The sequence below is a fragment of the Alosa alosa genome, chromosome 15 (assembly GCF_017589495.1).
Source record: "Alosa alosa isolate M-15738 ecotype Scorff River chromosome 15, AALO_Geno_1.1, whole genome shotgun sequence".
NCBI lineage: Eukaryota > Metazoa > Chordata > Actinopteri > Clupeiformes > Clupeidae > Alosa > Alosa alosa.
In genome coordinates, this window is record NC_063203.1 from 14,527,116 (window position 1) to 14,539,629 (window position 12,514).

General features: G+C 39.5%; 2 protein-coding genes across 6 annotated transcripts in view; one reads left to right on the plus strand and one right to left on the minus strand.

Annotated features, from left to right (window-relative positions):
- The window catches only part of LOC125308070 (TRPM8 channel-associated factor homolog), an 18,063-nt gene extending 11,870 nt beyond the window's left edge, over nucleotides 1-6,193 (minus strand). The window contains exons 1-2 of one of the 4 annotated variants that reach the window (XM_048264304.1): nucleotides 6,108-6,193; nucleotides 4,614-4,635 (exon numbers count right to left, since the gene is read on the minus strand). The gene's annotated coding sequence lies outside the window, so the exon portion shown is untranslated. Of the gene's footprint in view, nucleotides 1-4,613; nucleotides 5,185-5,204; nucleotides 5,384-6,107 lie in introns of those variants that run through there. The other 3 variants (XM_048264308.1, XM_048264306.1, XM_048264305.1) reach the window with 3 other exon arrangements.
- Nucleotides 5,623-12,480, plus strand: LOC125308072 (polynucleotide kinase 3'-phosphatase). Of its 2 annotated transcripts, XM_048264311.1 has the most exons (19): nucleotides 5,678-5,702; nucleotides 5,880-5,932; nucleotides 6,164-6,284; nucleotides 6,417-6,463; nucleotides 6,581-6,832; nucleotides 7,332-7,592; nucleotides 8,123-8,202; nucleotides 8,477-8,534; nucleotides 8,713-8,820; nucleotides 8,981-9,052; nucleotides 9,252-9,300; nucleotides 9,618-9,688; nucleotides 9,917-10,009; nucleotides 10,184-10,280; nucleotides 10,387-10,448; nucleotides 10,660-10,769; nucleotides 11,033-11,120; nucleotides 11,800-11,867; nucleotides 12,028-12,480. In XM_048264311.1, the coding sequence occupies exons 3-19, from the start codon at nucleotides 6,164-6,166 to the stop codon at nucleotides 12,146-12,148; spliced, it is 1,758 nt and encodes a 585-aa protein (XP_048120268.1). In that variant the 5' UTR covers nucleotides 5,678-5,702; nucleotides 5,880-5,932; the 3' UTR covers nucleotides 12,149-12,480. The 2 variants fall into 2 exon arrangements, with proteins under 2 accessions (XP_048120267.1, XP_048120268.1); XM_048264310.1 differs by lacking the exon at nucleotides 5,880-5,932 and having other exon boundaries at nucleotides 5,623-5,702.
- The last annotated feature ends 34 nt before the right edge of the window (nucleotides 12,481-12,514 follow it).

Sequence of the window (12,514 nt, forward strand, 5' to 3'; positions counted from 1 at the left end):
TGGGAAAAGCAAGGCGATGATGAGCTATGCACAGACGCATTTGATAGACATCCGTGGCACCCAATAAACGGATCTGGGCATTTTTTTCAAATACGAGAAAATGAACGTTTGGTTCCCAGACCACGTCTCATTGAGAAGTGGTGGCGCTAGCCAGGCTAGCGCCTGAAGGCACGAGTTGAAGACCCAGTCAGTTACGTCACGATATGCACATTTGTGTAAATTCATTCCTACGTAATCACCATGACCAAAATTGAACTTTTTTTTTTACTTTGAATCTTGAAAAAAACAAATATTGACCTACCTACCGACCCATTTTTTATTTTTTTTGGCTGTTACTGCAAACAAAAATATTTTTAAGGATGGCCTAATCATGAATGACACTACTGAATCACCCTTTCGGAAATGGAATGAATAATTCAACTTTACTGCTAGCTAGAAGCTAACCTATAACGTTAAAGTCTAAAAAGCGGATGGGAATAGCTAATGTTAACATTACGGCTCCGCTTCAACCCTTTTTGTGATCACAGTATAAATTGAGCTACCACGTCACTCTTAATTAAGTTATAATTTTGCAACCCCAAAGAGAATTTCTAATAAGACATTATAGACGGGCTCTGAGTACTCTTTGATATGAAGCCAATCTGTTTAGCGCCAAAATCTGGGTGGTCGGTGGGAAACGCTGATTGGTTGGCAGTAAGCAATGTGTTGATTGGCTCTTCAGAAAGACAGTAAAATTAGGGTCAAAAGTCCGTAAGCATTGCAAAATAGTTTCACAAGCTCGTACTTTCAGTGTTGCGCAGGAAAGCATCGCGTAGCGTCGCGTAGGAGATTCACACATGTACAAAGTATTTGTGCAGGTACATATTTTTTCTATAAGTGTACAAAATATTTTTACAGATCCGCATTTCCCCCCCACATATGTACAAAACATTTCTACAGACACACATTTCTTTCACACAAGTACATATTATTTCTACAGGTACATATTTTTTTCACACATGTACAAAATATTTCTACAGGTACGAAATGTCTTTGCACATTCAGAACTCCTTTTGCACAGCTGCAAAACTTTATTACACATGTGAACATCTTTACACAACCTCTCAATATTAATGACCCTATTTTGACTCCATATCTTTCGCATGCAACATTCAAATTTCTGGCCAAAAAATGATATCCCGAGAAAAGTGGATTTGAGGGGTACAGCTCCATAGACCTCCATTCATTCTGCACTTATTCGTGAGCGCCCTCATGTGGAACCAGAAAAGGAACTGCAACCAGTTCAGAAACCGGAAGTTTCCCGAGAGTGGGGGTTCTCCCCTTTTTAGACATTCTCTGACACTAGGGATGGGCAGAACGAGGCTTTGTGAAACAACGAAACGTTCGAAACAATTGCGCCGGAATTGTGTCGAGGCTTCGAAACAATTCGACACACGTAACTCCATGGTGACATCTAGTGGCCAGTTTTGCTAACATCACATTTTGACCGTGAAGCACAACTGCTTCAGACGAAGAATATAAATAGCCAACATGGAATGCAAGATTTCGTCCACAGCCACGTGGTTCAGTGGTTAACACACTTGCATTAGGCCGGAGCAGCCGGTGTTCGACTCCCTGCTGGTGCTTAAAAAGTTCAGACTAGTATAGGCCTTCAGTAACTAGAACATTTTTATGCCAGTTACAGATGTTTTGTTATTTCAGTTTCATACATTATCCTTTGGAATATGCTGGAGAAGAAAATGCTACAATGGTTTTAAAATGTAGGCTATGCTTACAGACATCCCAAATCTCCCGGAAGTTCCGGGAGTCTCCCGCATATTAACAGCGGCTCCCTGACACCCGCAAATTAGATAAAATCTCCCGGAATCTAGAGCGAAGCGATCAAGAGCGTGCACGCCTTGAGACCAAGACTTCAAATCGTGAGTGCATCTGGAGTGGACGGGGGAGAGAGAGGGGTGGTGCGTGTGTGCCTGAGCACATCCAAGACAGCGAGCATCCTGATTGGCCTGTTTTGCTAAATCAACCAATCAGTTCAGTGTAGGCGGGCTTTTTATCTCTTTTCTCCCGAACTTAATCAGTTTAGTGTATCTAGGAACAGGAGCGTCATGGAGTCAGTGCCCCCCAAAAAAGGAAAATGTAAGACCCATTTCAAAGTGTACCCTGGTCTCATAAGAGTAAAAAAAATAATGATAGGCCTAGTCTTGCACTGTTTGTAACAGTGACTTTAGCATTGCCCATGGCAGGTAAAATGATTGCAAAAGACATGTTGAGGTGAGTTTAACTAGTGCCAATTCATGTGCATATTATTCTATATTCAGGCCTATACATGGCTAATTGCCATGAAAAAAAAACAAACTACCAAAATGTACATATTTAATTTTCACAATTTCTATCTTCATTATTTGGTGTACTGACTAGACATTGAACAAAAATATTAATCTGTATTTCAGTATCTAAATAGGCTAAAGTTTTTTTTTTTTTTTTTTTTTTTTAGGCAGGGTTTTTTTGGGAACATGTTGTAGGGAAATAAAGGATACATGAATGAAGCAGGTTAGACTAATCGGGTTCAACATGGGAAAAATAAACAACACATTTTTTGTATGTCCACATAATTTTTTATTTAGGAATAACAGTTGTTCTGCCGTCTTGGCATTTAATCTGTTTCTTGTTTTTGAATAAACCTCCCCAGCCTTGGAAAAAATTCTTTCACAAGGCACACTTGTTGCTGGCATGCACAAATATGTTTTTGCCATCACACTTAGGTTTGGATAAACCACTCTCCTCTCCTGCCAGTATTTCAAACGGTCACTAGACTATATCTAAACTATTGCTCACTGTCAGTCTCTAGCCTGTCAATTAATCTATAGGCTAACACTAACCTATCAATCACAATCAATCGCTATATCTCTCAAAATCTCTCTCCTCACAAAAACAAAGATAGGATGTGTTTGAATGACCTTTAAGCATTCTGGGACTTTGTAATTTAGATCAAACAGGTGTTTACACGTGTAATTGGCTCGCGCGCTAAGTGTGCCACCTGTCCAAACCAAATTGAAACACCACGAAGACTCACTTAGCCATGGTCACGTGACATGGGCGTTTTTGAAACACATTTCGAAACACTTGCGTTTCGGAAGCTCGAAGCTCGTTCTGCCCATCCCTATCGTCACTCGTAGAAGCAGATTCGAGCACTTGTATCAATTGACTTGTAGTCGTGCAAGAAAATCAAAGCGATCTGTACAATTTTATTAATGAGAAATTATTTCACAGATGCACAACTTCGGATGCATTAGTTCACATTTGGGTTTACAAATGCACGAATGTTGTGCATGTTCTCAGATTATGAAACACGGATGTGCAAATGTGTTTCGCACCAACTGCGCTGCAATGATTGGAGCAAAAGTGTCGAGTGCATGACTCACAGGATAGGATTTGTGTACCTGTAAAAAGGATTTGTGAACCCATAGCCCCTATTTTGTGTTAACAAGATATAAAAAAAAATATGTACAACTTTAACTTTACTGTTACACATTTATGACTTGAGTGTGCACATGCAAAATCTGCAGTTAAATGTGCTCGCCACTTTTGCACCCAATATACCTTCATACTAGTAGGACTTCGCTTAAACTTAATATACTGTTGCAAATTCACTTGAGTATAAACTATCCACTTTAACTAATGTCAGTAATGTTATTCAGCTAGTTGTCATTTCAAAGAAATTACACTTCTCCGTTTAAAATGTTACCTCAGCTAAGAGGCTAGCTAGCATGCTAACAACCGGACAGTAACTGGCAGCAGCATGGTCTGATATTAAGTTATTTTATTACAAATCCGAACACTAAAAAATTACACTTTTAGGCTTGAAATGATCCCAAACACTTACAGATTATGACAAAACTTTCCAAAAAACCCTCAACAAATCCAGAAAGACATAATGACCAATTTATTGGTAAAATTCCACAAGTCTCCATTGACATTAGTGCAACGAGGGTTTACTTTGGTCTGCATAAAGGGGGGTTTACTTACTTTGGTCTGCATAAAGGGGGATTTCCCCCCCTCCCCCTTGCAATAATCGAACGCGGAAATGGTCGAACGTTTGCGGCTCTCGCTCCGCTTTAACCCTCTCTGGTCTAATGTTGAGTCATGCCTCATGAATCAGTCATGAATGCTTTATGTGCAGTTTATGACAGCTGCTATGAATGTGTTATGAACTCACCCGTCAAGTAAAGTGTTACCAATATATCTGTCATGAAGTTACACTCATCCTCATATTCACTAAGCAGGTTGTAAAACTGCAGAATGTAACTTACCGTTTCCCATCCTATCAGTGTACAACAACCACAAAGTGTAGTTATTATAAATAAAATAATTTACTCAGAATAAGATATACAATAGGTATGCACTATCTGTGAAATTATATGATAAATCATACAAAATAAAACGCAATCCCTAAATTTGACAACCCCATCTTTTACAATGACTGTTCAACTCATCTCTCCATACAAAACAGTTAAGTCTTTAAAAACTGTAACAAAATCACTGAGATATTATTGATTGCTTTGCTAAAATGTGTCTTAGCTACTAGAAGTGGGAAAGGGATAAGCTGAACTCACCAGTCCTGATGGTACTGAAGTCCTGTCAGTAGTAAAGGAGAGAAACATTAGCCTATATGCCTTGATCTGGTAGAGGTGGGACAGAAATTCTCCAATGGCCTGTTTGTTCCAGGAAAATTTCCATCATCACCAGGCAGCACAGACACACGCCCTTTGTAGGCTAGGCTACTCTACCTTCCTCAGGACACAGGCAAACAAACATGCACATTACAGCGCAAAAGGTGGCACACAGTTAGGCTACCAACCAGGAGAATATGGCAATAAGGAAATCTTTTTTGACCCAGACAAATACACCCAGAGTAGCCTAATTTTAAATAGTCAGGGACTGGTTCACGGTCATTTGAATATTACTTCAAATGAGATGTAACCTACCCTACCTAAGAGGAAAAACAATGCGTTCAAGTAGGCCTATTCAATTCACAGCTTTTGACCATAACATTGATTGCGACTACCGACATCGTGACAGGTCTGTCTGACAGGTCAGACAGGTCAACATTATTAAAAGTTTTGGGTTTGCCTAGGGCGTGGATCTGTGGCTTTAAAACTGATCCCTTGTCTGCTCTTGAGGTAATGGCTCGGTCCTAGACTTACCTTTAAAGCAGCAATTCGTTTTGTTCTAAAACTAGCAAGCTAGGTAACTGCCTAAAAGCATTGCAAACAAACACAGTCCCAGTGATCCTAAGCAATGACGAACTTTGAACGTTTTTTCTTTCATTTTCGCCGGGTGTCCTGGTCTGATTCATATCGTAGGCTAATGCAGTACCCTCTGATGGGAACAACACAGGCTAATTACAATGTTAAGTTCCCTGAAAAGAACAGGCTACCTCATATTGCAAAGGGAACGAAATTAGCATCAGCCATGAGCAGGTAGATTTCTGGTTTATTTCTGGCTGGTGATTTGAATAGTTGTCTGTCAGTGGCTGGTAGATATTAACATTTTAAAAAGTTAATTTCCAACAAGTCCCATTAAAATAGGTATACAAAACAAAAGGTGTGTTTGGCTTGTTATCTCAATGAAGACAAAGCGGAACCAACCCTTCCTCGAGTCATACTTTCAGTCGGAAATGTTTTCGTGAAGATCCTTTAAAGGTAGGCTAAGTTCTTTGCACAGCTATCTAAATACATTAAGTAACGGCATTTACACCTTTCCGATGCTTCGATAAGCATTATCGAGAAGTCATACCCATACTTCCACTATCAAACTGTAGCATTTGTCTAGAATAATATCTGTACATTTAATCGCAATTACCATTAACTTTTGCTAAGCTATCAACTTGCTAGCCATCAAGAACGTGCATCATCTTCAATAACGTTACAATGTGAGTTGTATAACTTGCATAACTTCTCATTCACATAGCAAAATGCAGAATGGCACATCAGTATGCCATTGATGTACGTGACGGTTCTAGTCTGTGTGAATAAACCATTACAAGCAAGTTATGGGAAAAACATATTCATTCGGTCTACTATTTTAATTGTTTTTGGTTGACTCACCTTGAGGTGGTTATGAAGTTGCCTGTAAATCTGTTTTTTGTTTTGTTGGTATCTAGATGCAATGTGTGTTGAAAGGCGTGTCTGGAGCTCTCATCCCCTTGACTGACGGACGGGCCCTGATATTGGGCCGTGGCCCTGAATCAGGCATAGCAGACAAAAAATGTTCCAGGCACCAGGGTGAGTCACTACAACTGTGGCTTATAACAATTGGCCAATAACATCTCCAATCTATCTGTTGTATGAATGGTATGCATGAAGCTGTCGTTGGGAGGATAATCCCAAGGAATCCACCTCTTTTTGTCTTTGTAGTAAAACTGGTCGCCAACTATGCAAGTTGTGAAGTACTTGTCACGCAGGTAACAACACACACCGTACATTTCCAAAACTCTCACAAAGAAGTCAGTTACCTAAATGTAACATATGATAAAATAAAAGTCTAAGTCACAGTAAAAGTCTTATCTTTAATCACACAGCTGGGTCCTAACCCTTCATCGCTCAACCATGAATCCTTGGGCCGGGGGCAGACAGGCATTCTGTCTGAAGATGGTACTCTTTACCTGGTCAATCAAAGCCACCCTTTCACTGTGCATTTTACGGAAAACTCCAATGGCAACACCTCTTCTTCTGCTCAGAAAAGGAAAACAGAAGAAAGAATTGGGACAGATGAAAAGAAAACTGCCCCTAAACGGAACATACAGGATTTCTTCACAACATCCCCCAAAAAGGTATGGAATGGAGGCAAAGACCATTGTCATGGCATAACAAATATATACAGGGTTCCCACGGGTCAAGGAATTTCTAGAATAGCATGGAATTTTAGAAAGTCTATTCCAGACATGGAAAGTCAGGGAATTTGATCAGTTTTGGGGCAAAGTCATGGAATATCAGGGAATTTTGTTGTAGCAGTTCAAAATGCACTTGCCAAAATACATTAATACACATATTTCCACGCAGAACTGGTAATTTGCTTTACTGCTTCCTTGAATATCCCAACTTCGTCCCATTTCCCATTTATTCATCTCTCACTCTAAAATATTCTTGAACGCTATATGTTAGTAAATAGTATACTAAGTCATGGAAATGTATTTATTTTTGTCAGGGAAAGTCAGGGAAAAGTCATGGAATTTTACGTTTGACTTAGAGTGGGAACCCTGTATATAGCGAAATTGAAGATATGGTGCAACACCAGGTCAAATACCTGTGTATTCTTCTCCTTGGATGTAGTCAGTAAAGAGACCTCATAGTTCAGAGGAAGATGAATGGGAGCAGAAGCGTGGTCGCACTGAGACGTTCAACGACGACTCTGAGGGGCTTGCTGAGGAGAATCTGAGGAAGCTGCAAAGTCTTGCTGAGAGGGCCAGCTCTTCTCAGCAGGCACCAGAGAAGACGACCCAGAGCAGGTCCTCAGCCTGCTCCAAGAGCCACTGGAAGAAGATCGGCCATCTCATACTGTACACTGCTGCAGGTGTTAGAGGAAGTTCAAAGGTGAGACACTCAGTAGTGGCAAACGACTCTAGTCTAACTCATAGGGACGGATACAAAATGTTTAGGTCTATGAATGACGACCGCTTAGGTCTAGTCATTCACCTGGCTTTCCAAGTATATTCCTAAGCATGAGAAAGCTTGTTGCATTAGTGTCTCCATCTTAGTGTCCTGCAATATTTTTTTCACAGATCTCTTGGAACCCCATACCTGTTGTATATCACTACATTATTTGTATCATAAAGATTTGGGCCACAATTCTAATACAGTATAATTTTTGTCAAATTAAACATAACTCTTCACAGTCCACCAGATATCAGTTCAGGGTGCATTGACAAAAATGCAAGGGTTGGTACACTGTGCTGACTCTGTAAATGGGAACGGACCCAGCCATAAATATTATGAGCCAATCGACACAGGGTCTAAAGAGCATGCTCAGGATCGCTCTAATATCAATCTTTCATGGAGCTGAAATCAAATCACACACTGTGTCTTTAACTTGTCAACAAACCCATTTTTCTGCCTTATTTCAGATTGCTGGTTTTGACATTGATGGCTGCATCATCACAACAAAGTCTGGTAAAGTGTTTCCTACAGGACCAGATGACTGGAGGTGAGTACTTTGCGAATGTGGGCTAACCCGCATGCTCGATAGATATCTTACCATTACATTAAACCATCAGTATCATTTCTAACTAATGAATTGTAAAGACATGAGTTACAGATAATGGTGAAAGTGTTGTCATAGTTTGATGTATCCATGACAATAATGTTTGTGGCCCTCTTAAGGTCAGTTGAACCCATTATGTGCTTAACTTGTTTTGTGTTGAAGATTGTGTTTGCTCACATGCGTCGTTTAAACTATTGTGTTCTCATTCCTTTTGCAGAATTCTGTATTCTGAAATTAAGCCAAAACTTGCCAGTCTGCTTGGATCAGGTTATAAGGTGTGTATTCTATTGATGACTCAGATATATAAAGGAACTTTGGCAGTGAAAGGAAGAACAATGAAATGTCCTGGGGTTTTTTTTTGAGAAAATATAAAAGAACGAGTAAATGGGGCTGTAATACAATACAGGATGAAAAACAGGGCAAAACAGAAAATGTTCTCTCAATGTCAACCAGGTGGTGTTCTTCACCAATCAAATGGGCATAGCGAAGGGAAAACTGAAAGAAGAGGTGTTTAAATCCAAAGTAGAAGATATTCTTCAAACACTGCAGCTACCTGTTCAGGTAAGTTCAGATCACACTTTACATGGCTCTATGGTTTACAATACCCTGCTACAACAAGCTATCACTCACAACTGCTTAATAGTAGTAGTTTATGTTGGTAAATATATTGCACAAATACTTACGCCAATGGATTGCACACTTATATGCACTTATGTTTTAGGTATTTGTTGCTGCTGGTCCAGGAACTTTTAGGAAGCCAGTAACGGGCATGTGGAAGCATTTGTGTGAGGAGGTATATGGCAGTCAATACTCATAATTCATTTGAAATACTGTTCTAACACTATGGTAAGGTAATCTGGCATTGCTCATTAGAGGGAAAGGGAGTCATGTAGAACATTGAAGATTAAACACTGCCCCCTGGTGTATGCAATGAAGAACTGGGGGGAAATATGTGTAGTGATATGGTTTGAATGTGTTGTTGTTTCATACAGGCAAATGATGGAATCCCTGTGGACAAATCGCTGAGTTTTTATGTTGGAGGTCAGTATTTTAAAAGTGGGCATTTGGAATATCCAATACACCTCCCTTTTTTGTTTTTTACCCTAAATGTACTTTATGAACCAGACAAGCCTGAACAACTTGAATGCACAGAAACACCAGGACTTCATAATACCAAATGAAGAGTTTAGTTCCAAAACACTATATCCTCCATTTTAATGAATTTTCATAAGTAACTTCAGTAGAACTGTAACTGGGTATTGATATTTGATTCATCTTTACTTAATCAAATAAACAAAACTGCAATTTTATTGAGCATTTTGGAACCAAACTATCCTAATTGTTTCTCTGGTCACCAGATGCAGCAGGGCGGCCGGTAAACTGGGCCCCTGGGAAGAAGAAAAAAGATTTCTCGTGCAGTGACCGACTGGTAAGAGAGAAGCTGAGAACGGGAGCTGTAAACCGGTCTTCCGAGCAAAGTTCAAAAGAGCATAGTTGCAAGTCATGAAAAGTCACATTTCTTTGGAGACACCATAAAGCATCCCCCATAGACATTCCTTTCTTTCTCCAATCATTGTATCTAAATGGTGAGAAATACAGCAGAAAAGTAGTAGCTTTTTTTGTTTAATCGTCTCCATCATGTGGCCCAACCCTTCAGTTTGCCTTAAATCTTGGACTGCGGTTTGAGACTCCTGAGGAGTACTTCCTTGGCTGGAAGAAGGCACCCTACAGTCTGCCCTCATTCGATCCAGTAAGTGAATCTCTTGTGTGCATTTTTTTTGTGTGCATATTTTTACACTACAAAATATAACATTTTGCGGTTGGATATATTTGATTAATCTTTGAGTCCAGCATCTCTATTTGCAGAGAAATGACATTCGCTATATGTTTTGATGATTGTGGTTGTACTGTCTTATTATCTCAGAGGAAGCTGGACCCTAATGGCCGGCTGTATGACCCCCCATCAGCCTCTCTCACTTCCAGCACGCCAGAGATCGTTGTGGCAGTAGGATTCCCTGGAGGTAGGTTTGAGCTGCAGTTGGGGTGGTTTAGTTTTCCCTATTTTGGTGACATGATTGCTGGAACCCCTCCTAATGAAAAGCCTCTCCTCTTTTGTCTTGACCTTAGCTGGGAAGTCAACCTTCTTCCATAAGCATATGGTACCAAAGGGCTACACTTATGTGAACCGAGTGAGTTGAGCTATAGGTTTACATTTACACATTCAATTACACATTCTGTGGCAAGGGAAATGGGATAGGATTTGATATGAAAATCTGTTTTATGAAATAAGGTTCAGAGGTAATGTTGCAAGATTTAATACACAACCCACCTGAAAGTGCCCTGATCATTAAAAGTAATGTATTCATTTTGTTCTTCTTATACTTCTGTGGTGTCACCAAGGACACATTGGGTTCCTGGCAGAACTGTGTGTCAGCCTGTGAGAGAGCTCTGAAGCAAGGCCACAGTGTTGTCATAGACAACACCAATCCTGAGCCAGAGTCTCGTAAACGGTACAGCTGCCACCACAACACCGTCATCATCACCACCCTAGCCAAACATAACATGTACAAGTTAAATAAACATTATGCATTGCCAATATGCATTGTCAAAGTATTGTGCATGACTGGTCTTAACCATTTATGTGTTACATTGATTGATTGATTGATTGATTGATTGATTGATTATACATACATATAATAGTCATAAAGGAATATATGCATGTACTTGTGATATGTCTGAGTTTCATCTATTTGATATTTCTTTTGTACTGCAGGTACATAGATGTCAGTATAAAAGCTGGGGTTCCTTGTCGCTGCTTCAATTTCACTGCATCTCTGGAACTATCTAAACATAACAACAAGGTAAGTGTTTTTATTCATACTGTGCATTTTTTAATCAGTTCTGTGGCATCCTCAGCTATTTGTTTGTGCACAGTTTTCGTTGACACAGAAATGATAAATACACCAAAATCACACAACAACAACCACAATTACAAAAGCCACAGGCTTGCCAATTGAAAAGTAAATCAGGGGCACTGGAGAAAAAACTTCTATATACATTTATATACTTATGCTCTTGTTTATAGATGTATACATTATTTCTATAAGTTGCATGAAAGTAAATCTAGCCAGTGGGGTATACTACGAAGCACGTTCGACATATCTAGGCTATGTAGACATTCAAAATGAGATTCAAAATGTTTGTAGAGGCGGAGCTCCACCTGTAAGATATATGACAGAATCCTACACATGAGAACTTTATTTTTCAAGACAATTGATTGGTCAGTGGGCGGTAGATTACACGATTTGAGCTATAACTTAGCACATAACCTCCTCCCGACCAGGTTTAGTTGCGAGCATAAGATACCATGGTGATATAGCGACACTAAAACAGATCCACTATTGTGTCACAGCATACCCTGGCTTTGAGCGCAACATACCTCGCTAACCCACTAATCGAGATTCGTAGTATACCCCACAGGAACCACAAGGATACTGCCAGCAGCCTATCATTCAAATGGTTTGCATGTTCATTTTCCAGTTTCGAGAGATGGTTCCGTCAGACACAAAGCACATGATTGTCAATGACATGATCTTCCACAGCTACAAGTAAGTAATTTTGATGACTTAAAAGAGTAATAGTGAATAGAATCTTAATAGAATAAATATTTCAACCTAGCGAAATCATTTGTAATTTAAGACGTCTGTTTCTAGTTTGGGCATTGTGCGTTTATGGTATTGGCAACAGTATTTTTATGTTTCTCATCAGGAAAAAGTTTGTAGCGCCCAGTCTCTCTGAAGGCTTCTCAGAAATTCTGCAGATCCACTTTATCCCTCATTTCAAAAACAGCCAAGAGGAGGCTCTCTTCAGGCAGTTTAGTGAAGGCTGAAGACGAAGCTGACAGAAAGAGGCATCCAAAGTATTGTGGTGTTTTGGGTAGCAGGAACACATTTTTGGCCTGATCTGGTCACTCCACTACACCTCCACAAACAGACAAGCTCCAAAATAGGCCTTCCTTATTTTTACACGTTTAAATGTTTTTTCTACTCCACAGTACGTTCAAATCAGAGGTAACATTGATTTTTTTTAGTCAGAATTTTAGAAAATCATGTCAATGATTTCAATGTAAAATCATGTAAATGATTTGGATGTAGATAAAGAATATAGAGTTGTAAACCTATGTTTTAAATGAATACATTAAAGTGTTTTTTTTCTTCTGAATCTTGTTTAGTGTGTGTGCATGCATATACTGTGA

Bases quoted from the DNA above. Each gene is read 5' to 3' on its own strand.
- LOC125308072 (XM_048264310.1), top strand. From the start codon at position 6,164: ATGCAATGTGTGTTGAAAGGCGTGTCTGGAGCTCTCATCCCCTTGACT. The intron at 8,821-8,980 runs GTAAGTTCAGAT...CTTATGTTTTAG, and splicing joins CACTGCAGCTACCTGTTCAG to GTATTTGTTGCTGCTGGTCC. The intron at 11,868-12,027 runs GTAAGTAATTTT...GTTTCTCATCAG, and splicing joins ATGATCTTCCACAGCTACAA to GAAAAAGTTTGTAGCGCCCA.